Source organism: Mastigoproctus giganteus, chromosome 6 (genome assembly GCF_048544385.1).
Source record: "Mastigoproctus giganteus isolate SK-2022 chromosome 6, ASM4854438v1, whole genome shotgun sequence".
Lineage (NCBI taxonomy): Eukaryota > Metazoa > Arthropoda > Arachnida > Uropygi > Thelyphonidae > Mastigoproctus > Mastigoproctus giganteus.
Window position 1 is genome coordinate 58,403,711 of NC_143580.1, and position 22,524 is coordinate 58,426,234.

The 22,524-nt window shown below is 36.0% G+C and overlaps 1 protein-coding gene across 2 annotated transcripts in view; it reads left to right on the top strand.

Annotated features, from left to right (window-relative positions):
• LOC150084319 (SPRY domain-containing protein 7) overlaps positions 1-22,524 on the top strand; it is a 129,143-nt gene that overhangs the window by 62,474 nt on the left and 44,145 nt on the right. For both annotated transcript variants that reach the window (XM_090375166.1, XM_090375167.1), the window contains exon 5: positions 17,729-17,919. In XM_090375166.1, coding sequence (XP_090231292.1) covers positions 17,729-17,826 — 98 coding nt within the window. In that variant the 3' untranslated portion in view covers positions 17,827-17,919. The remainder of the gene's footprint in view (positions 1-17,728; positions 17,920-22,524) is intronic.

Genomic DNA, 22,524 nt, shown 5'->3' on the forward strand with positions numbered 1-22,524 from the left:
TATCTGCATGTCTGTTGCATATTATTTGTTTGTTTCTCCTGTGTTTGCTTAGTATTGTTATGTAAAAATTTTTATGCAGAAGCAAAGGAAGTGTCAATCGCCTTGAAAATTTCTGTTGTGTGTGTGGACAGTTTACAACAAAAACTAAGGGGAACAGAATGTATAGTATTATTAAATGTGAATATTCTTTATACTTCGGTTGCAAGATTGGTGATCAGGTCAAAATTTAGGCTGCACAAAATGTTGAAAAAAAGCCACTAGTTAGGCTTGAATTTGAAAGTGTCTGCAATTCTGCCCAGACACGATAGGAGGGAGTATATGATGATGAGAGCCTTTTCAATCAATTTGGTCCTAGAGAGATTGTGCAAAGGTCATGGAGTAGAATTTTTCTGAGCCTGGTCTGTGCTTGTTAACAAAAGAGACGCTTCTATAGGGATGGGATACACTTAAATAGAAAGGGTGCAAGAATATTTGTTGATGCTATCGAGGCAGTGTTACGTGGGTAGGAAAACTGGGGGACTAATAGATGGACTAAGAGATTAACAGTAGCTGCTGGCAGAGATGAAAGTGATTCTTGCACTGCTTTTATTGGAGTGAGCAGCAACCTGGAAAACAAAGTGCAGGTGATGTCAGAAACTGCTGGGAGTCATCATAAAACAAATAAATACATGGGCTGTGTTAGGGTAGCTAAGAATAAGAACAATTACATGTAAACTTGCGTGTATACCAATGCTAGGAGTTTAGTAAATAAATTTGGTGAAATTGAGGTATTGGTCACAGCATCAAAGGCAGGTATTATGGGGTTATCAGAGATGTCGTGTCACACAGATATGAAGAATTTGAATTTGGGGAGTAGAATGTGTATAGAAAGGATGGACAGAAAAGGAAGGGAGGAGGGGGTTATGATATTAGTTAAAAAACACAATCTAAGGAAATACAGCCAGTTGACATGGGTGGACAGTGAAGTATTAGTCAGTTTGATCTGACATAAGCAATGGGAAAGAAAAATTGAGGGTAGGAGTGGGTTATAGGACTAATGACTCTGATGAATATAATGAACAACTGTACAGAGAAATAAAGTGGGCCAGAAAATAGATTGTCTTATAATGGGGGATTTTAATTTCCCAGATATTGACTAGAACTTGTGGGTTGGTCACACACACTAGGAAAGCTTTTGTGGATTTATTGGATGATTGTTTTCTACAGCAGCATGTATGGGAGGCAGCAAGAGGGAGTAATACTCTTGATCTGATTATCAGCAGTGATTCTTCATGCATTAAGAATCTGCAGATAAAGGAACCACTAGGTGGTAGTGATCACAGTGTGCTGATGTGGGAGTTACTCAGAGGTCACTGCCATCAGGGGTAAAGAGAAGAGTTTTTGCTTTCATAAAGGTGACTACAGTGGTCTGAGATAGTTTTTAAATTCTATAAATGCATGAATTTTTCCTCACAATTCTAGAACATTGGGACCAACTGATGACGTTACTGACAGCAAATTCTAAATGGGAAACATTCAAATAATTAATCTTTGAAGCTACTAGTCTTTTCATACCAACTAAGAAATACAGTTCAAGTTTTAGGCCTAAATGAATGTCAGATGAACTATACGACATGTGGCAGAGAAAAAAAATGCATGGGATACATATAAATTAACAGGTGACATAGAAGTCTATGGTAGATAGGCAAAGGCAGATTACAAAAAATCTTTGGCAAAGGATGCAAAGAAAAACAGCAAAGTTCTTTACTTATGTAAACTGAATCAGATTGGTCCCCTTGGTATCGATCGTTCAACTGTTCATCGTCCTTCTCAGGTAGCTAACAAACTGAATGAGTATTTTGCATCAACATTACACAAGAGGAGTTATTCAGGGAGGGGATGCCAGTCGTTTATTAAATTCTGGCAGTGAGCTAAATGATTTTGTAATAACTGAGAACAAAGTGGAGCAGAATTTGTTGAAAATAGACAAAAGAAAAGCATCTGGGGTGGATGGGATTTATCCAGTTGTATTAAAGGAGGCAGCAAAGGAAATAAGCAAACCCTTAGCAAAAATTATGAGAGCTTCGTTGGACTCAGTGGAGGTACCCATGGACTGGAGATGTGGAAATGTGACCCTAATTCACAAAGGAGGATCAAAGGGTGACACAAGTAATTACAGACCTGTTAGTTTTCTTCTATCTCAGGAAAATTAATAGAGTGCACTAGTTAAAGAAGCACTGCAGGATGATCTAGACAAGACTGCAGTTATAGTTCAGACATGGCATGGGTTTGTTAAGGGTCTTGTCTTTGTTAAGGAAAGTCTTGTCTTACCAATTTGATTGGATACTATGATGTAGTCACAAACGAACTAGATGCAAAAAATAATTTTGATATCATATACTTGGATTTTAGGAAAGCTTTTAATTCTGTTGCACATGGAAGACTGCTGTATAAATTGGAGCAGTGTGGCATTTAGGACAAATTGCTGCTGTGGATAAAGGGATGGTTGAGTGGGAGAAGGCAGAGACTGGTAATCAATGGACACTGCTCTTTGTGGACTAATATTATTAGTGGAATTCCGCTAGTGTTCAGTATTGGGTCCATTGTTGTTTTCTGTATTTATTAATGATATTGATGAAAGTATATCAGGCTTAATGTCTACATTTGCAAACGATTCAAAGGTTGGCAGGATTTTTAATGACAGTATGGCACTGCAACAGAATCTAAAAAAGTTGAGCAGATGGGCCGAGAGGTGGCAACTGAAGTTTAACACTGACAAATGTAAAGTACTGCATATGGGTATCAGTAACTCTAGAGTAGTGTATCAACTGTGTGAGTCTACACTGACAGTGGTAGAGAATGAAAAGGACGTGGGGATTAATTGTGCAATCAGATATGAAGTTTTCTGAGTAGTGAGACGGTCTGCAAGTGTAGCTCATGGTATCTTGTCAATGATATATCCTCCTTATCCCTGCTAGAAAAATTCCTGTATGATATACAGGAAATTTTCTAGCAAGGATAAGGAGGTGATTATCTCCTTGTATAAGGCAATGGTCAGGCCACACCTTGAGTACTGTATACAGGTCTGCAGACCTCATTTTTGGAAGGATGTAGAGCTGGTGGAACGAGTACAGAGAAGGACAACAAGATTGGTGAATGGAACAAAGGGCTTTTACGAATAAAGGCTTACGTGTTAGAAATTACAATGTCTGGAGACTAGGCACCTGCGAGGTGATCTGATTGAAGCATATAAGGCCTTGAATGGTTTGAGAAAGCTCAATGCTGATGGGATTCTTCCTCTTGCCCAGATTAATTGCATGAGGACATAAATTCAAATTGAGGAAAGACAGTTGTAAAATAGGTGTGTGGAAATTTGCCTTTTGCCAGCAGGTGGTTGATTGCTGGAACAGACTTCCATCTGTCTTAGAAGTTGACAACTTAAATTCTAGGCAGAACTAGACAAACATTTGAAGTGAATGGATGGGTGAAATTAATTTTTTTTGCTGATGCTGTATAAGCTTGCTTTCTTTCGTCATATGCCTGTACTAATGCTGAACTTATTTCATGAGCAAGCAGAACTCCATGATTCTAGGTGAAAACAATGGGAGTTGCTTGAAGCAACACCTAAAATTACAGTACATTTAAAATGTCACCAAGTATTTTTAAAATATATTTTCATTATGGAAGATGGTATGTGTTTTTTAAAGACATTAGTAGTCTTCTGGACAAACTTGGCATTGAACAGAATCCTAATGAATGGTGTATATTTATTTATGCTTCAAATCTAAGTTTAAAAGCAGTTTTGCTGCACACAATGGAAATGCATTCCAATTAGTTTCTCCACTTCACATTAGCTTGAAAGAAATGTATAAAGTATGCCAAAGATCCTGAGTGCAATAAATTACCGTGACTTTACTTGGAATAACTGTGGTGATCTTTAGACAATTGGATTATTCGCTTGTCTATAGGGGATTTCACAGACTACTGTTCTTTTCTATTTGTGGAACAGTCATGCAACAGAAAACATTATATTGTGCTGCAGTGGGAAAAGAGAGAGGAATTTTTTACCAGTGAGAAGTAATATAAAATATGTTCCACCTGGTTGAAGAATCTGAAAAGGTTCTTCTGTCTTTGCATATAAAGTTTGGATTAATGAAGAATTTTGTTAAGGCTCTAGATAAAAAAGGAAATGGACTCTGCTACCTAAGGGAAGCATTTCCCAATTTAACAGATGCAAAACAAATGGAATTTTCATTGGGCCTCAAATAAGGAAACTCCTCAAAGTGGATGTTATTGTTATTCGTAGTTGTTGGCGCATAGGCTTCTGTGGCCATAATGCACCTCACAAGGTTTTTGCAGTACTTTGATCCAAGCCCGAGGCGGGAATCGAACCCGCAACCTTTGGGTTGTCAGGCAGGCACTTTACCCACCTGGCTAGCCCGGTAGGCCAAAGTGGATGTATTTGAACCAAAACTACAGGTACTGAAATAGCAGCTGGCAATCATTTAAAGCAGTTGTGCATGGGTTCCTTGGAAGATGAAGGAAAGAAGATAATTATTAATCTCTGGTGTCAACTTTACCACATTACAAAGGTAAGGACTCATGAATGTCTGAAAATTCATTTTTTTTTATTCCTGAATTATTAAAAATTAAGCGATGAAGAGACTCATTCACAATGGAAAAGTGATATCAAGACAACTGGGATACTGCCATGATGGGAAGATTATAGTTAGTTTCTTAAGAGGGAAAGCAAAATGGACTACAGTTGAAGCTCTTTATAGCGACCCTCTTTTTAATGTCCCACACATTATAATGTCCTATGCGTTGATCCTGGCCAATTTCTCATTAACCTAATGCTATTTTATGAACAATCGATATGACCACTGTTTTTCTCATTCCCATGGGGGTAGGGTCATTATATAGAGCTTCGACTGTATATGAAAACTCTGTAAGAAGCAAATATTTCTAAGGATATGGGAATGTTTTCAGTACATTATATATGGTGCCTCCGTAGCCAGGTGGGCAGGAGCAGCAGTGCTTAGCATACGCTTCTTGATTAGACCAGGGTTCGAGCCTGTGACCACTAAATACAGAGGATGCGGAAAGGTCAGGGAATGACCACCGCATATCCCCGGAGCAATATGGCCTTAGTTGCTAATGCTCCTAAAAACCAAATAACAAACAAACAGTACATTGTATGTTTGATTAAGGTATTTTAAAATGAATAAGACTAATTTTTAAGTGAGTATATGTGTTATTTTATAATTGACCATTAATTTAGTAAAATTTCAATTCTGTTGTCCCCTCTATAACACAGTTCACTTAGCCCAGGTGTGGGTGTTTGGGTGCCTGAGAGGCTCCTTCAAAATTTTTTTGATGCTCTTCAATTCGATTTTCCAATAAACTGCAATTCACAGTGCTTGCTTTCAAAGTGGTGTTCTTTAATTTAAATTAACTTTTAACTAATACCATAATTAAAGAGAAAAAATTGCTGAATTTCCAGCCAAACTAGAAATGCTCAAAAGCACTTCCACTTTTTTCCAAGGAGAAATTTTGAAAACTATCAGTTTATTGCTCCAAAAGTTTATGTCCACCTGCAATTTAAATTTCTGTGTTAATTTTTGTAGCTATTTGTACTGGCACAAGATTCCTATCTCCACTGCTGAAAAAACTCTGTGGTCTCATGGCACCATTTCTTGCATATTAAAAAAATATACACTCTGTACATGCTACTGTCCAGCGGTGTCATGGAAAAGTGAACATTAATTGGAACCCTTGCTCAGGCAGAGCAATATGGCCTTAGTTGCTAATGCTCCTAAAAACCAAATAACAAACAACAACCTTGCTCAGGGGAGATTCTACTTAACTGAAGTTTATTAAAGTGTTGTTTATAAAACTTGTCTTTGGGAACTGTCGTTTCCTGAAAGGCAGTTGCTTTTAGCTGAAACCAACTCCTGCATTTTCTTTTAAACTGAAAACAGCATTGCACCACTCAGCAATGCTGCTTTCAGTTTAGTTTTGGTTTCCAGTAAGTTCCTGTGTATGTTGTATGTATATTGTTTATGTGCATTTTGTGTCTGTGTGATTGCCCTTCAGTGTGAGCACCTGTATGTGGTGAGGGGACCTCCAAGTGACACTCTAGTCCTCCATAGTAGCATCACTGGGATCCAGCACCCACAGCCTAGGTTCCAAGCTAACGTCATAGGAATCCGGTGTGTTTGCTATGTGCTGCAACCCATGGAAACCCAGAAAGGGTGTTCCTTGTAGTTGAGGGGCACCAGCTTCAATGCACCACTTTGGCCCCTGCTTCAACAAGACGAGTGATCCTGGATGGCTTGGCCAGGATCACTCAACTAGTGGGTTTGCCTACAGGGGTCGAATATGGCAATGCCATGCTCCTACCCTCATGGTCCAAGGGACAGGATTCAGGCTAGTAGCAGTGTGGGTATAGTGTCTGGATAGCCCTGGTGTTCCAGTCCCGAGCGCATTTATTGCTTGTCGGATAGTGGGTGTCCTATTAAAAACCACCACGAATCCCGATGCTCTAAATCTTTCTTCTGGGACCCCAACAGCATCCCTACCAGAAAATTATAACAATGAATCAGTAAATGTCACCTCAGCAAAACGTCCCAGAACCGAAGATACACCAGGTCTAACACACCTCAATATCTGATTGTACATTCCACCAGTGAAAAGCCCACAGGAAAAATGTCACCCTTCTTTATCCAGAAGGGCTAGCAGGCTCACCCAAATCAGTTAAATGGCTTCATTCTGGCAGCATTCTTGTTGAAACTAAAACAGATAGGCACTCAGAATAGTTCCTCCAAGCAACATTTGATTAGGGAATACTGATTGTAGTAACAACCCATAAGATGCTAAACTCATCCTAAGGTGTAATCTCAGAATGGGATCTTCTCAAAGTATCTGAGGAGGAGATCTGTTCAGACCTAAAAAGCCAAGGAGTGACACTTGCAAAGTGAATATTTGTACCTAGAGGTGGGAATCTAGTTAGTTCTGACTAGAATCCTTACCTTTACTTTTAATATGCCAATATCTCCTAATGAGATTAATTTATTTATTTTGTTATTTGGTTTTTTTTTTTTTTTAGGAGCATTGGCCATATTGCTCCGGGGATATGCGGTGGGCATTCCCTGACCTTTCTGCATTCTCCGTATTTGGTGGGCACCGGCTCGAACCCTGGCCTAATCAAGAAGCGTGTGCTTCGCACTGCTGTTCCTGCCCATCTGGCTATGGAGGCGCCAATGAGATTAAAGCTGGTTATCTGAACTGCACAATACGTTCGTATGTCCCAAATCCATTTAGCTGCTTTAAGTGCCAGAAATATGGACATTCGTGAATGACCTGCCATGGTGTCCTTTCATGTGCTTGATGCAGTGCAAAGGACCATGAAATTAAATCATGTAAAGCTGAAAAACCCACCTGCATTAACTGCCAAGGAGAGCACCCTGCATACTCTCAAGCATGCCAGAGGTGGAAGGAAGAAAGGGGAAATATGACTAAATGCAGAGTTGAATTTCATACCAGGAGGCCAGAAAACCAGTTAAACCAGTAAACAGCAATAAGGCAACATATGCTGAAAAGATTGTCAAGAAATGTTCCATTGGGACTCAGATGGAAATAACTATTCCAGTGAAAGAGTCATTTATGCCCATTGCCCCTATATACTTAGCTCAGAAAAACCAGCACAGAAAACTGTCACCTGGCACTCCATTATCGGTACCTCCTTTTGCTTCAACATTTGCCAAAATTGTGCACTAAAGTAACAGTATAGAAAATTCAACCACCAACAGCAGTACAAGTAAAAATAGATGTCAAAACCAAGGAGGTCCTTTTGCCGACAGGAGAGAGTACTGCAAGGATCTGTTCTAAGTGTTAATTTTTTTGCCATTAAAGTAAATATTACCAAACAACTTCTTCCAGCCATAAACAGTGCTCTCTATGTCGATGACTTCAGCATATTTTCCCAATCATGCGACATGAGGATTATCAAGAGGCAATTGCAACAAGCTATTGGTTACTTAACTTCTGGGCATTGGCCAATGGTTTCAGGTTCTCACCAGAGAAGACCATTTGCATTCATATTTGTCACAAGTGTATCCACCCCAAACCTGAATTAGGACTTGGGCAAAGCACCATTCCAATAGTAGCAGAGACAAAATTCTTGGGACTCATATTTGACAGAAAGTTGACATTTTTCCAATATATTTCTCAGCTATGCACAAAGTGCATGGGCTGAACATGCCTGCACTCTCCTCTACTTCTTGGGGTGCACCTTACTCCATCTGTGTGATGCACTTATGCAATCAAAATTACATTATGGATCTCAAGTCTGTGTCAGCTAGAAATAGTTTCCTTCAATGGCTTGATCCCATTCATCATCAGGCTCTGTATTACTACTGGTGCATTCAGGACATCCTGTCCAAAGTTTGTATGTGGAAGGAAATTAACCATCCTTGTTGCTTCGATGAAAACAGTTCTCTATGGTATGCTTTTAAGCGGAAATCCCTGTCAGATCATCCCATATGGACATCCATTTTTGAGCCATGATGGGAAACTTCATAATACTTGTTGGGCTGCCAACCATCCATTTGGTATTCATGTCCAAGAGCTACTCAGAGAGCTTAACATCACTGTAGACCAGTTTGCCTGATCACGAAAGCAGCCCCTTCCACCCTGGCTTGCTCAAATACCAGCATATGACTTCTCCCTTACAAACTAGATGAAGTCTGATACCCTGTCTTCTGTCTACCTTCAGCTCTATTCACAATGTTGTGCAGAGCATTCTGATTTTTGCCAGTTTACAGAGACAGCTCAAAGGAATCATACGTGGGATTGCTGTTATTTTTTCCAATAATACTATATCTGAGCAGATTCCCTCTGAATGCAGCATATATACTGCAGAGCTGCATGCTATAGAGCTAGCCTTGAATCACATAAGAACTCATCAATACCAGCATCCACCGATTATGCACCAAATCTTTGCGTGTATCTTTAGCTTTATCAGCAATAAGATATACCACTCATCCATCCCTGTCTTGGGTTCAGCAGATGATATGCACTCCATGAAAGTCGATTCAATATCCACTTCTGAATCCCCAGCTACATCAAGATCAGAGGAAATGATTTGGCTGACATAGCAGCGAAATCAGCAGCCCCGACATATAATCTTGACCTGTCAGTCCCTTGTACAGACTATGGGCAAGTAATCTGTAATAACTTATATTCCCAGTGGCAGAATTCATGGCATCGTCAGGTAACTAACAAACTATATCAGATTAAGCCCGTAATCAAACAATGGCAGTCTAATCTGTGCAGGGATTGTAAAGAAGTTCTTGCTCAGCTTTGCATAGGACACAGTCATCTGGCACATTCCTTTCTACTGAGTACTGATATGAAATATAAAATTTATTTTTATTCTTATACTAAATTTTATTTATTGATATGTATATATATAACTTTTTGACAAGCTGACTTTTTTTAAAGGTTACCAAAATCCCGATCTTTAAATTTTAACTTTGTTGTGGCTCATTATAACCTAGTCATTTTTGCACCATAAAAATGAAATCAAATCAAAACAAATCAAATCTTCATGACTGATTTTAGTTTACCACGTAGGTGGCTTCAAATTCTACTTTTTTTTTTTTTTAATCGCCTCAGAGATCAACTGATTAAGCTAGTGCTAATAACGTGAATAGTGGGAAAAGCCATCAGAAAAGCTTTTCACCAGAAACTAAATTGGACATTCTAAAAAAAATACTGGATTTGGGAGAGCTCTCGATTTGTACTATATTTATTAGTTTTGAATGATCTGAAAATTATTTATTTATGCATTGATTTATTTATTCAGTTTAACATTTAACATTAAAATTTAACAGTATCACTAATCTTATACAAATAAGATTCTGTAATTTAAGATAAGTTTTTTTTGCATTTTCTTGAATATTTAAAGTTTATAGTTTAAACATTTCTGTTATGTTTAATATTGTTATATAGAGAGAAATAGTGACATAAAATCAGCATAAACACGGGAAATCCAACCAGTTAAAATTATTTACAAGATTTCCTATGGATAAATCTTCCCCACTTAATGCAGATTCACTCAGCACTCTGTTTTTATCATTCCAGTTAAGAGTGCTAAGCAGGAGATGCCTGTATATCTTTTAATGGAGAAGTGATAGAGATATAATTTTGGTATTTTTGGAATCACTGGATCAATTTCCTTTAGAATCTGCAACTCTAGAGATACAAAAAAATTGTTTTTTATTGGCCATTGCGATTGACTTAAATAATTGATAATAATAATAAGAATGCATTGTTGTTTCAGCAAAATAAATTCATAAATGTTTAGTCAGTGTTAAGGGAGGGAGATCATATCTGATTATGTGAGCTTCACTGATTTTACGTATGCAGATACAGAGACAGCTCAAAGGAATCATACATTTTACAGAGACAGCTCAAAGGAATCATACGTGGGATTGCTGTTATTTTTTCCAATAATACTATATCTGAGCAGATTCCCTCTGGATGCAGCATATACATATTTTATATATGTCTTTAGACATATTATACATATGTCTTTTTACATAAATATGTTACGCAAAATGTCATAATGTTTCAAAGCTAAAAGAAGTGGAGAACTTGTATAGCATACCTCATCTGAAACTTCTTTGCACATCAGTTTGAAAGAGGCCAATTTTATGGAGTTAAACTGTAATGATTACAATAAAACTAAGTTTTTTTTTTTTTTTTTTTTTAAACACTAAAAAAAGTTATAACAAAAGCACTGAAACTGTATGTATTTGATCCCTCTCTAAGAATCCTTTTCAGTGACTTAAAGAATGGGCTCAGGATTTAGAAATTAACTGATTTTAATCAAGGCTAAAACTTTTTCTCAAAAATTAATAAAGAAACTGGTTTGTACAGAGTTACTGGAAGATCCTCTATAATAAAGAACTTGTCCTTTGAAGTTTGGGTAATAAAAGACACAAAGGAAAACATTGAACCACATGATTGTGTTGTGTGGGACAATCTATTTGTGTTTTAGTGAAGAGGTTTGTCCATTAGTGGATGGGGAAGACATTGACACTATTCCTATTTCTGTGTTTGTGGGGAGGTCTACACACTACACAGGCATCCTTCAAGTTAGTTCAAAATGTGCTTCTCTGTCATCTTTGTCATCTCCTAACGGAGGTCAGTGACCAAGACGGCAAATGTCTCTCTGTCTCTGGTAGCTCTGAACAGCTTCTTGGTGTTCAGTCCTTAGTTTTCTTGCCACGGTGATTGTTCTAGGGATATAGTAATGCTGTAATTTCTCTGCTGGCTTTCTGCATTGCAGTGTTGTAATGACATAATCTATCTCTAAGCTGTTAGGATAGTAACTGTTCAGATAACTTCTATCCCCACTCATTGCCTGTACTGTAGGAGTTGCTGCTCACCATCTCCTAGGTATGTTACCTTACTGGACTAAAGAGTCACACCTACCCTGGTTTGAATCGTAGTTTTCTTCTCCTAGGTATCAAGATGTACATTTTTGCATGTATTAAGAACATTTTTTTTTTTAATGCTCAGTTGCGTTGAGTTAATAAAATATGTAAGCAAGCTGCCACCAAGCCTTTTTAAGGCATTTTTAGAAGTATTCATACTATACTGTTACCTCCATATTAGTATGCTGACTTAGCAACTAACTTGGTACCTATTTAAAAAGGTTTGGCTTTGAATTCTGCCACAGACTAGAGTAATTTATAACAGCCTTTTTCACTCTGATTTTAGTTTGCAGTCATAAGGGGGAGGTGTGGATGTTTTCTCCCTGATTATTTTTCATTCCTCTAGACAGGTAAACTGGCTTTGAACGTGATACAAATAGATGCTCAAGGTACTAAGAAAATACATCTGTATAATTGCCTAGTAGCTAATGACCTGCCTTTGGGGGAACATACACAAGGAAGAAAACTAAATTGTAAATATTAAAATGAAAACATTTCAAAATTGTTTGAACTATAGATGTCTTGGGGCACTTCTTATTAGAAACCCTGTCTGCTGCAAAGCAGGCATATTACGAGAAATCTTTGGCGAAAAATGCTAAGAAAAACAGCAAGGATTTCTTTACTTATATTAACTCTAAAAGGAAGAGGATGACTCTGATTGGTCCACTTGATATCGATGGTTCGACTGTTGATGGTCCTGCTCAGATAGCAAACAAACTGAATGAGTATTTTGCATCTACATTCACACATGAGGAGTTATTAAGGTTTGAAAATGGCAGAAGGTTATCAAATTGTAGCAGGTTGCTTAATGATTTTGTAATAACTGAGAGAAAAGTGGTGGAGCAATTGTTGGAGTTAAACATAAGAAAGGCACCTGGGGTGGATGGGATCTATCCAGTTATATTAGAGGCGGCGGCAAAGCAACCCTTAGCCATAATTATGAGAGCATCCTTGGACTCAGGAGAAGTCCCCATGGACTGGAGATGTGAAAATGTATCCCCAATTCACAAAAAGGGGGATCGAAGGGTCACACGAGTAATTACAGACCAGTTAGTTTAACTTCTGTTCTGGGTGAAATAATGAAGTCACTGGTTAAAGATGCATTACAGGATCATCTAGACAAGACTGCAGCAATAATTCAGACACAGCATGGGTTTGTTAAGGAAAAGTCTTGTCTGACAAACTTGATAGGATATTATGATGTGGTTACAAAGGAACTGGATGCAAAAAATAATTTTGATATCATATATTTGGATTTCAGGAAAGCTTTTGACACTGTTGCACATGGAAGACTATTGTACAAATTGGAGCAGAATGGTATTAAGGGTAAGTTGCTACAATGGATAAAAGGATGGTTGAGTGGGAGAAGACAGACGGTGGTAATCAATGGGTGCTGTTCTTCGTGGACTAATGTTATTAGTGGAGTCCCACAGGGTTCGGTGTTGGGTACTCTGTTGTTTTGTATATTTATCAATGACATTGATGAAGGTATATCAGGCTTAGTGTCGGAGTTTGCAGATGATACAAAGGTTGGCAGGGTTGTTAATGACAGTAATGGCAGTGTGTTACTGCAACAGGATCTAGAAAATTTGGTGATAGTTAAGGACCAATCTGTTAAAATATTGTGGTATGATGAAGGGCCTCATCTTGAGGACTCCTCAGGACCTGTGACATTGGGGGGGATTTGAAACATGAACATAATTAAAAACACCCTGAAACAGAATAATTATTCCCTCCAGTTAACAACAGTCATAAACTAGAAAACCCACAAGTTTGGGGACTGCCCATGAATCAGCCAACTCACACATATCGCTTTCCTCAACTAAACTGGCTTAGGGGGAAAAAGTTAAGCAGGATTACATCAGGTTCCACTCCTCCACCCACCTTTGCAAACCAGGTATTCCAAGAGTTGGCATAATTTGTAGGTCAGTTTTATAAAGTAGGTAGAAATTGCATAGGAAAACTTTGGAAAAATATGAGGTTGAACGAGATTGATGGGGACAGTGTGGTGTTTGGCTTTTAATGTTATTTGAGAGCCACATTTGTTTGCCATCAGAATTCCTCCATCCTGTATATAGAATCCCTTAAACACAAAAGTATATGCTTGAAGGCTGTTCCTCATACATATCAGTGATGAAGAGATGAACAAAAGCAATGTGGTTAACATTCCTCCCACTCGCCGAGATTGGTGGGGGGGGGGGTGCATTGTTTTGTTTGATTCTTGGCCCCAAGAGGCTGAGATAAGAGATAAAGAACATGATAACCTGCATTTTTTCCCCTCATTTGTTTCTTAGCTTCCGTGGACTGTAGATTCTTTGTCACTGCAGATCTCACTTTGAACTCCATGCCATACCAATACTTTTGTCAGTACATATTTTGTTAAAAATTTAGTCTTATTGTATAAAATCAGTTGGTTCTGAGTTGATGTCTGTGCCCAGAGAGGGCTGATACATGTGCTTTTATTTAAAGCACACATGTATCAGCCCCCTCTCTTTGGAGAAAAAATATTTTTATTTTTTCTTCAAAACATTTTTAAAAAAATTAGAAAGTTTGAGAATGGTTAGCAAAAATGAGAAAACAAAAGGGAATAAGTAATAAAAAAGAATAAAATAATTAAAAATAATAAAAAAGAATACAATTAAAATGAAATGAACAAAAAGATATAAAGATGCATTAAAGGTTCTAAAGTTGAAAGGATTCTTCCTGGTTTTTAAAGATGAAAACATTACCAGCAGTACAACAACAACAAAAACACATTACAATGCGAAAATAAAGTCATGTATATGCTGTTTTTACATCCTTGACCTCTAATGCTGAATAGCTCTTAAACTGAATTTGATTTTTACTCAGTCTTTTTAAAAGTACACATTTGATTCCCAAATTAGTTTTTTAAGGATTGTCTATTCTTAAGAACAGTTTTAATTCACAGAAAAAATAAATAATACTTAAATGAGACATGTCATGGTAAAAACTTGATAATTTATATTGACAGCTGCGAATATATTTCAGTTAAAGTTCTCCTTTAACTGGAATTTTTTTGTTTTCTCATTCTGATTGTATGTAGATTTTATACTAAAGATTGATAATACTGTATTCCAAAAACATATTTGTCCATATCCTCATGTTTGAAAGACATGAGGATATGGGCAAATATCCAAAAAAGGTAACGAGAAACATATTGTATGGTGGATTAAATTTTAAATTCAGTTAACATAAATTTGATATTTTAACCATTTATATTAAAAAGAATATGTATATAGCTTGCAATTTATAGTTTATAGTTACCTTTATAGTGTGCAGTTACCTTTATTTTTGCCTTTTACCTTTGCTGGTTCATTTTACCCTTTCCTGTACTTTCTAACATTTCCTACATCAGTATGGCAGTACAGAACACTGTGGCCTGGATAAATTACAATAATAGTATTCCCTTGAAGATGTCTATGATAATCTATCCCATTTAATTCTTTGTAGTATTACATCCCCATCCTTTTTAGACCATGCAAAACCTTTTTTGCAATTTTTATAACAAAAATTACAAAATTGACTGTTACTGTTCTATATTTTGGTTTTACTTAAATCTTGACCCTCACTGTGCATTAATACAAGTCTGACCATTAATTTATATTTAATTTAAGCAAATTAATTATAACCTATACTTTCCTTTTCATTTATGTATTAGAATAAATTTTTGTATTCTGTATCCTTTTTATTTCTTTTCTTTTTTTATTTCTTTCTTACTTTTCTAGCATCTTCTAGGCTTGACAACCCGTGTACTGAACACTGCAACTTTTATTTAAGGCATTTTTAAATGAACACAAATATATATATATCTTTGTGTGTGTATGTGCACACATGCACCCACACAGTAAACTCCTATTATAGTGCTTTCATTGGGACCACAAAGAGCACTATAACCAATAAAGCATTATAAGTGGAATATGTTTTTTTTTATAAAGCAATAGTTAATATACAAGTCAAAAACCTGCACATGATTGTTTAAAACAGGAATGTTATAGGCATTGAAAAATGCATGGTAGACCATGAGACATTAAAAGTGAGAGAGTGCTATAAGCAGGAACATTATAATGGGTGTGTGTGTGTGTGTGTGTGTGTGCATGCGTACACACACTGATTTTAAATATATATACAGTCGAACTTCCCTACAACGAATTCGATAAATCCGGCGAAAAAATTCGTTATAGAGAAATTTCGTTATACAGAGAAATTCTTTTTTTATTAGAAATTGTTATCTAATTAGAGAATGAAAACGAATCTACATTTATTTTTAATGTATTTTATTTCAAAAACATACTTATTTAAATTACGTTTACACAATTTTCGCCGGTAAATATCACAAATTAAAAAAAATCTGTAATTTTCGTTTGCACAGTACAATTAAAAAATTGTCTGATTCTCAAAGAAAACCTCACATTTGTTCAGAGCATTAAAAACATTATCAGGAACATTTTCACAAAACTGTAGACCCATACGAACCGTTAATCAAGTGTTAATCATTTCTTCGCGAGTTGGCTTTTCTACGGGTTGTTCTGATGCGTCATCGTCAATTTCTTCGTGATCATGGTCGCGTCTAACACTGTTCAGCAGTATTTCATCTTCATTTGGATGTTCTGCTGTGACCTACATAAACATAACTATCCAGTGTTATTTCATTTTCGATGTTTCCGGACGATTCTAATAATGTCCAAAAGTTTTTCAGTTGTGAAAGGGGCAGTTCATCTTGTTCGTCCAGTTGTTGTTCGACTTCTGTATTCAATGCAAATCCCGCTTTCGAAAAACAAATTTGAATAGTATATTCGGTGACATCGTTCGTCTAAACTTTTGCCAGTTCAGAGATGCAATCTCTAAGATTAATTGTAACCTCCAAGTTTCTATTTTCTGATAACGCATTGACAATCTTCATTATTATTCTCTTTCGATAATGAAATTTAAAATTTTTAATAATGCCTTGGTCCATTGGCTGGAGTTTTGACGTTACGTTTGGTGGTAAAAACAACTTCGCACTTTTAAGTTTGGCAGGATGTGCCGGATAGTTGTCAGGTACCAACACGATTTCTTTTGTTATACGCTTGTCTAGTTTTAATATCCATTCTTCAAAAATATCACTTCTTGTCATCCATGCTTTTTTATTAAAAGGTGTAGTCAACTTCCAAAGAATTTGTGCCTCTAAAACATCTTGGGTTTTTTGATATTCCGACAACCAAAAGTCTTAATTTTTCACTTCCTGTCATATTTGCTCCAACTAGCACAGTAATTCTTTCTTTGCTTTGTTTTCCGCCAAAACATTTATCATCCTTAAAAGCAAGTGTTCTATTCGGTAAACATTTAAAGAATAAACCCATTTCGTCAGCATTAGAAACATCCTTACGCTCAATATTCTTCCAAAAGCTTCTGGTATTGTTCCTCCAACTGTTGCAATCTTCTTCGCTTACATTAACACTTTCTCCACAAATAACCTTTTCTACAATTCTGTGGCGCTTCTTAAATTTATCTAGCCACCCAGTGCTAGCATTAAATTCTTTATGTCCAAACGAAATTAAAATAAAAATAAAAAAATCATGAAAACCATCTACTGGGAGTCCAGTTAGACGAGAACGGACATATCATATAATGATTGACAAGAAGGTCACGCGGTACAGTTGAGGTGAGAAGCGAATGTCACTCAGTAGGCGTTACTAAAAACCGATTATGGTAGCATTCTATGTATTGCCGCCGCAGCATGCTAAAGGTTTACCGCAGCGAATTTCGTTTTCCCCTGAGCCAACATCAATTTACAAATCTACGCTATTTATTGTAAAGTTTAAGACCACTTTTAAGAAAACCCATTTGGTTTAATAACTGTAACAAAAATGAAACAAAAACCCTCCCTACGGGTGTCAATGGCCATAAGTGTTCACTAAAAGTATGATTATTTAATTCCAGATGCTAATGTGCAATTTCTGAAGGAAGGAGGCAGTATATTTGAGCGGCTGTTTAGCAGTAAATGCTTGAAAATCTTCAAAAATGCTTTTACTAATTTTTTTAAAAATTCGTTATAGAGAGACTAACACTTCGTTATATGGGGTTAATTTTACATGTAATTTCGTTTCAAGGTGCAATGTTTCGCGAAAAAATTCGTAATATAGAGAAATTCGTTAAATAGAAGTTCGTAATAGAGAAGTTCCACTGTATATATAATTAAATATTTAAATTCTTTGTGTTTATGTAATTTTTTTTTTTTTTTTTAGTGGATGATGGTGCTATTTTGGATGCTGCCTTTACTACCTTCAATCATCAGCCTCCTCAGGGATTTGACAGAATAATGGTCGAAAAATCATTATTATAGCTTTTATGACTGTAGTATGCACCGTCCATGTGCATCCTTTGCTCCCAACCTATGAATGTACTAGTGAAAGTTGCCTTTCTCTATTATATAAAGGTGAGTGAGAGAAGGTATTGATGAGCTTGAATAAGGCTCTGAAAAATGATTAAAAAAAAAAGATGCCTGAGTTTGGGGATGGTCAGAAGGAGAAGTAAACAAATGAAGGTCACTTTTACAAAAAAAAAAAAAAAAAAAAAAAAGCTGGTTATTTAGAGATGAATATTTTTGGTGTATTGAAAATGACTGATGGTGATAAAGCCATTTTAACATTATTTCCTAAACTATGCTACAGAATCAGGTTATTTCTTTAGGAAAACAGCTGCTCCATTTTAAAGCAGTTGTCAATTCCTTATAAGACTAACAAGAAATTCTCAAATGTTCACTAAGAATAGGTTACTAAAAATAAATGAGAATAGAGTAGTTGGAGAAAAAAAAAAAAAAAAATGCAAATTCACCACATAGAATAGGTATTAAGAAGTCAACAGACAAAGTATTACTATAAAGAAACCAGATTCATGACTTAATTACATTTTACTTTAATTGTTTCTAGTGTATTGCTTTTATAGTTTGTTATTAATCGAACAGTTACAAAATCTTTAGGAACTCTAGAAATTTTTTATTATTTATTTTTTTTTAATTGTAACCATTAATGACATTACCTGTGACAAATATGTAGAATTATTTAAAGATATAAAATGTATAAAATACAGTCAGAAAGTCTTCTATTTAAATGTTTTGAAACCAATTCTGATTGTAAATATATATTTATTTTAAATTATTCTGTTTTTACAAATTAATGTGTTGCTTGCCACAGTAAAAAAAAAAAAAAAAAAAAAAAAAAATTGCCTTAACTTATATTTCCTTAACTTTGCAGTAGGCACATTGTTGAACCCAGCCGACAACAGCAAATTAAATATATATATTAGAATATCTATTAGAATTATGTCAGTGAAAATTTTAATATCCCTTTAGTATGACCATAAATTTTGATCTGAATCATTTTTTTTTAAATTGGGGAATTATGGCTGTAAAAGAAATCAAACACCTCATAATACAACCTTTCAGCTTTTATGACTTTAATCAGCTCTCTCTCTCTGTATTGTAAAAAAATGCATCATATACTATTTTCTCATACAGTTTTAGCTTAAAATAAAGTTTGGTGTGTGTGTGTGTGTGTGTGTGTTAGAAATGAGGTAGTCAGGAATTATTTTCTTGTGGATAACAAGACTGCTACTACTGAAGATATTATTTTGTTTTTATTATCCCCTATAGTGTTGGACCACAATTATAAAGTGCACCATTTTGAAATATTTTCTTTCCCCAAAAACATTGCCATTATGCAGTGCAACAGTGTGCTTGCTCATGTAGCCTTTTTGGCATGCCCACTAGTAGATTAATCTAATTTTTATGAAAATACTAATTCAATGGTCATCAATGAGTGATTCATAGCCTGCCTAGCAACCCAAAGGTCGCGGGTTCGAATCCCGCCTCGGGCTTGGATCAAAGTACTGCAAAAACCTTGGGAGGTGCATTATGGCCACAGAAGCCGATGTGCCAACAACAACTAACAAAAAAAGAGTGATTCATATATGGTTACTGTTGTATTATTAACAGTACATGCTTTGCATTTCTGCTAAATGTTCATACTCAAAGTGGTGTCACTGAGGAAGTAAATCCTAGTTATATTGAATTACTTTGAACTTTTAACTTGGGGAAAAAAAAAAAAATAAAAAAATATATATATATATATATATATAATAAATAGAGGATTACAAAAGCTATTAACAGAGCAAATGAAAATTGACAGATTAATCTTGAAGTATAAAGCTGATTTTTTTTAAAATCATAATCTAAAGAAATCAGTGGATATTTCAATTAAAATTATATTTTGTAATTCATATTTTTTTTGTTTATTTATAAAGCATAAGTTTTCCTTATAAAATGGCAGCAGGGAATTTATGTTATCAGATAATGCAAATAATAGAGTAGTGTGGATAATTGCTCCCAACCAGGGCAAGTTGTTAGTAACATCAGAATTGTGGAAATTATAATAATATAAATTTCCCCAAAAACATCGCCATTATGCAGTGGCAATATTTTTGGGGAAAAACAAAATACACTATAAGAAATTGGCAATAGGGAAACCAATTTACATTTAAGCACATTAGGTAGCATGGAGCTGCTCAGCAACATAATGGAAATCTTATACCTACACATGTTACACCAGCAAGAGTGAATCAAAATCATGGCTTTTGGTTTCATGGGTTTCAGTAACTTCATTACATTTAGTGCTTTCTTTACAGTTTGTTGTGTAGCACTGTTAAAATTGTAGTGTAAATCTAGAGAGTCAAAAGGTGATAATGTAATGTATGCCTCGGCGAATTATGTTTAGCATAACTGAACACAATTGAAACTTATTTCGCTACCTGATCTCTGCTTCATGCTGCAATTTAAAGCTTAAGAATAAAATGTGTCAACATTAAAAAATTAATTCTTTTCAGAAATGTATAAGTGTTATATGCATCTTTCAAATGACAAATTGTAAGGTATATTAATGCCAGAGTTAAATGGTGATGCTCGCTGAAATCTCTTGGAGTATGATGTTATGCAGCTATGTAAAATAAACAGTAGTCTCAGCATAAAATTTTAATTGAAGAAAGAATAGAAGTACACTTCAGCATGTTGTTATAGAAAAAACTTTCTTTTTTACTTGGATATCTTCACCTTCAGATTATGAACAATGCGAACAAATTTCACAGTACAATAATTACAGAGAACATTTAACTGTAGGCAGTGACTAACTAACGAGAGAGAGAGAGAGAGACTTTATTGCAACCTGAAAAGGATGCTTACAGAGCATGAATTTACAACATACCTATCATGTCACACAGGCCAGGGGTTAACAACTCAAAGACACAAAAGTGAAAATAAACAAACATATGCAAAAAAAAAAAAAAAAAAAAGACAAAGAATGGCTTATTCCAACTGTTGCTGTATGGAAAGCACTTGCTTTGTTATAGCTTTTATCACATGCGAATCAAGGTAGAGAGGGGGATTCTCCAACAGCATGTATCCCATATGGATGGCTTGGAGATGAGTCTCGCAACCATTTTCACTGCGATGACCAATTTCCGGGAATCAGTTAACTTGGAAAGACGGGGAACCCCAATGGCATTTGCTAATGCAGTTGTTCTTGTCTGTGGTGGCAGATTGGGAGATGCAAATGGGAGGCTTTTTTCAGATGCAAATGGGAGGCTTTTTTGTTGTTGGGTGGCTGAAGCCCAGACTTCTAATGCATACTGTAATGGTGGGTAGATAATCGTTCTGATGTATTTCTTAAAAATTTCGGTATCTTTAATGTGCAACAGATTTTGTTTTGCTGTCCAACAAAGACTCGATGCCCATGAAGCGAGTTTATCCAGCTGAGTATTAAAACGGCATTTAGAGTCGAACATTACACCTAAGTCAGAATGCATAGTAACAACATGGATTTGGGTGTTATCAAAATTGGCTGCAATCACAGAAGGATTGGTCTTCTGAGATAACATCATCATCTTGGTCTTCCCGGGGTTGATTGTCAAGCCAAAGTGCTGTAGAAAGGATGCAATTTCCATAAGACTTTTTAATGTGGTTAGTGGTCACAATGCGGTTGGGACTAGGCCCAATTGGAGTAAAAATCTTAGTCATCTGCGTAGGAGATGATTTTTTTGGTTATTCTGCACCAGTGGGGCAATAATTTCTGTGAACCACAATCTGGGAAGAATACCACCCTATGGAACTCCAGCAGTAAACAGTCCTCCAATAGCATCTTCCTCCAGTGTCAAGTTGTAAAAACCTCTTGCCAAGGAGAGCAGATGTCTCCCTTGATGTGATGATAGTCTGATTGTAAAAGCCATACAAGAGAAGAGACATTCACAGCATCAAACACAGCCTCTATATCTGAGTATGTTATGGCAAGTTTGTGATTGCTCTCAAATGCTGCTGATATGGCATTTGTGGTTGCAAGGAGGTTTGTAATTAGCGATGGATTACAGATCTTGATATAGGCCTGATGCTAGAGCTGTTTCACTCAATTGGAAAGGAATGGGTCTTCAAGATGTCATTGTAGACAGGCAGCAGTGGTTGAATAATAAAGGGGCTCAGGCACTTAACAACGAATTGGGGAACATTATCAGCTCCTGCAACAGCAGTGGGAGCCAATGAATTGATAGCTTTAATCAGTTGTCACTTTATGTGCAGTTTATAAGCTGTTCACAGTTTTTTTGCATATTCTAAATATGATTTCATGGTTTAAGTAAGGATGTTACATTGTTGTTTACAAAAATGTACCGTGCAACTGAAAATATCACAGTTGGCATACAATTGCCATTTCTGCCTCCCATGGAGGCAATGTTTGCTTTTGATTGTACTCCATGTGAAATTAAACATTTCATGTGCGATATAATCAAGATATATTTTATATTGTATTTTTAATTGAAGCAGGGTAGGGGAAAAATTGTGAATCTACAGTAATTAGGCTCTTATAAGTCCTGTTTTTTTTTTTTATAAAAATTTATTCTGAAACTGAATATACTGCAGAAAAACAGTACAGTAAAAGTCCGAAAATCCAGATGCCAGAAATCCAGGCCACCCAAGAATCTGGAATTTTCGAAAACTCACAAA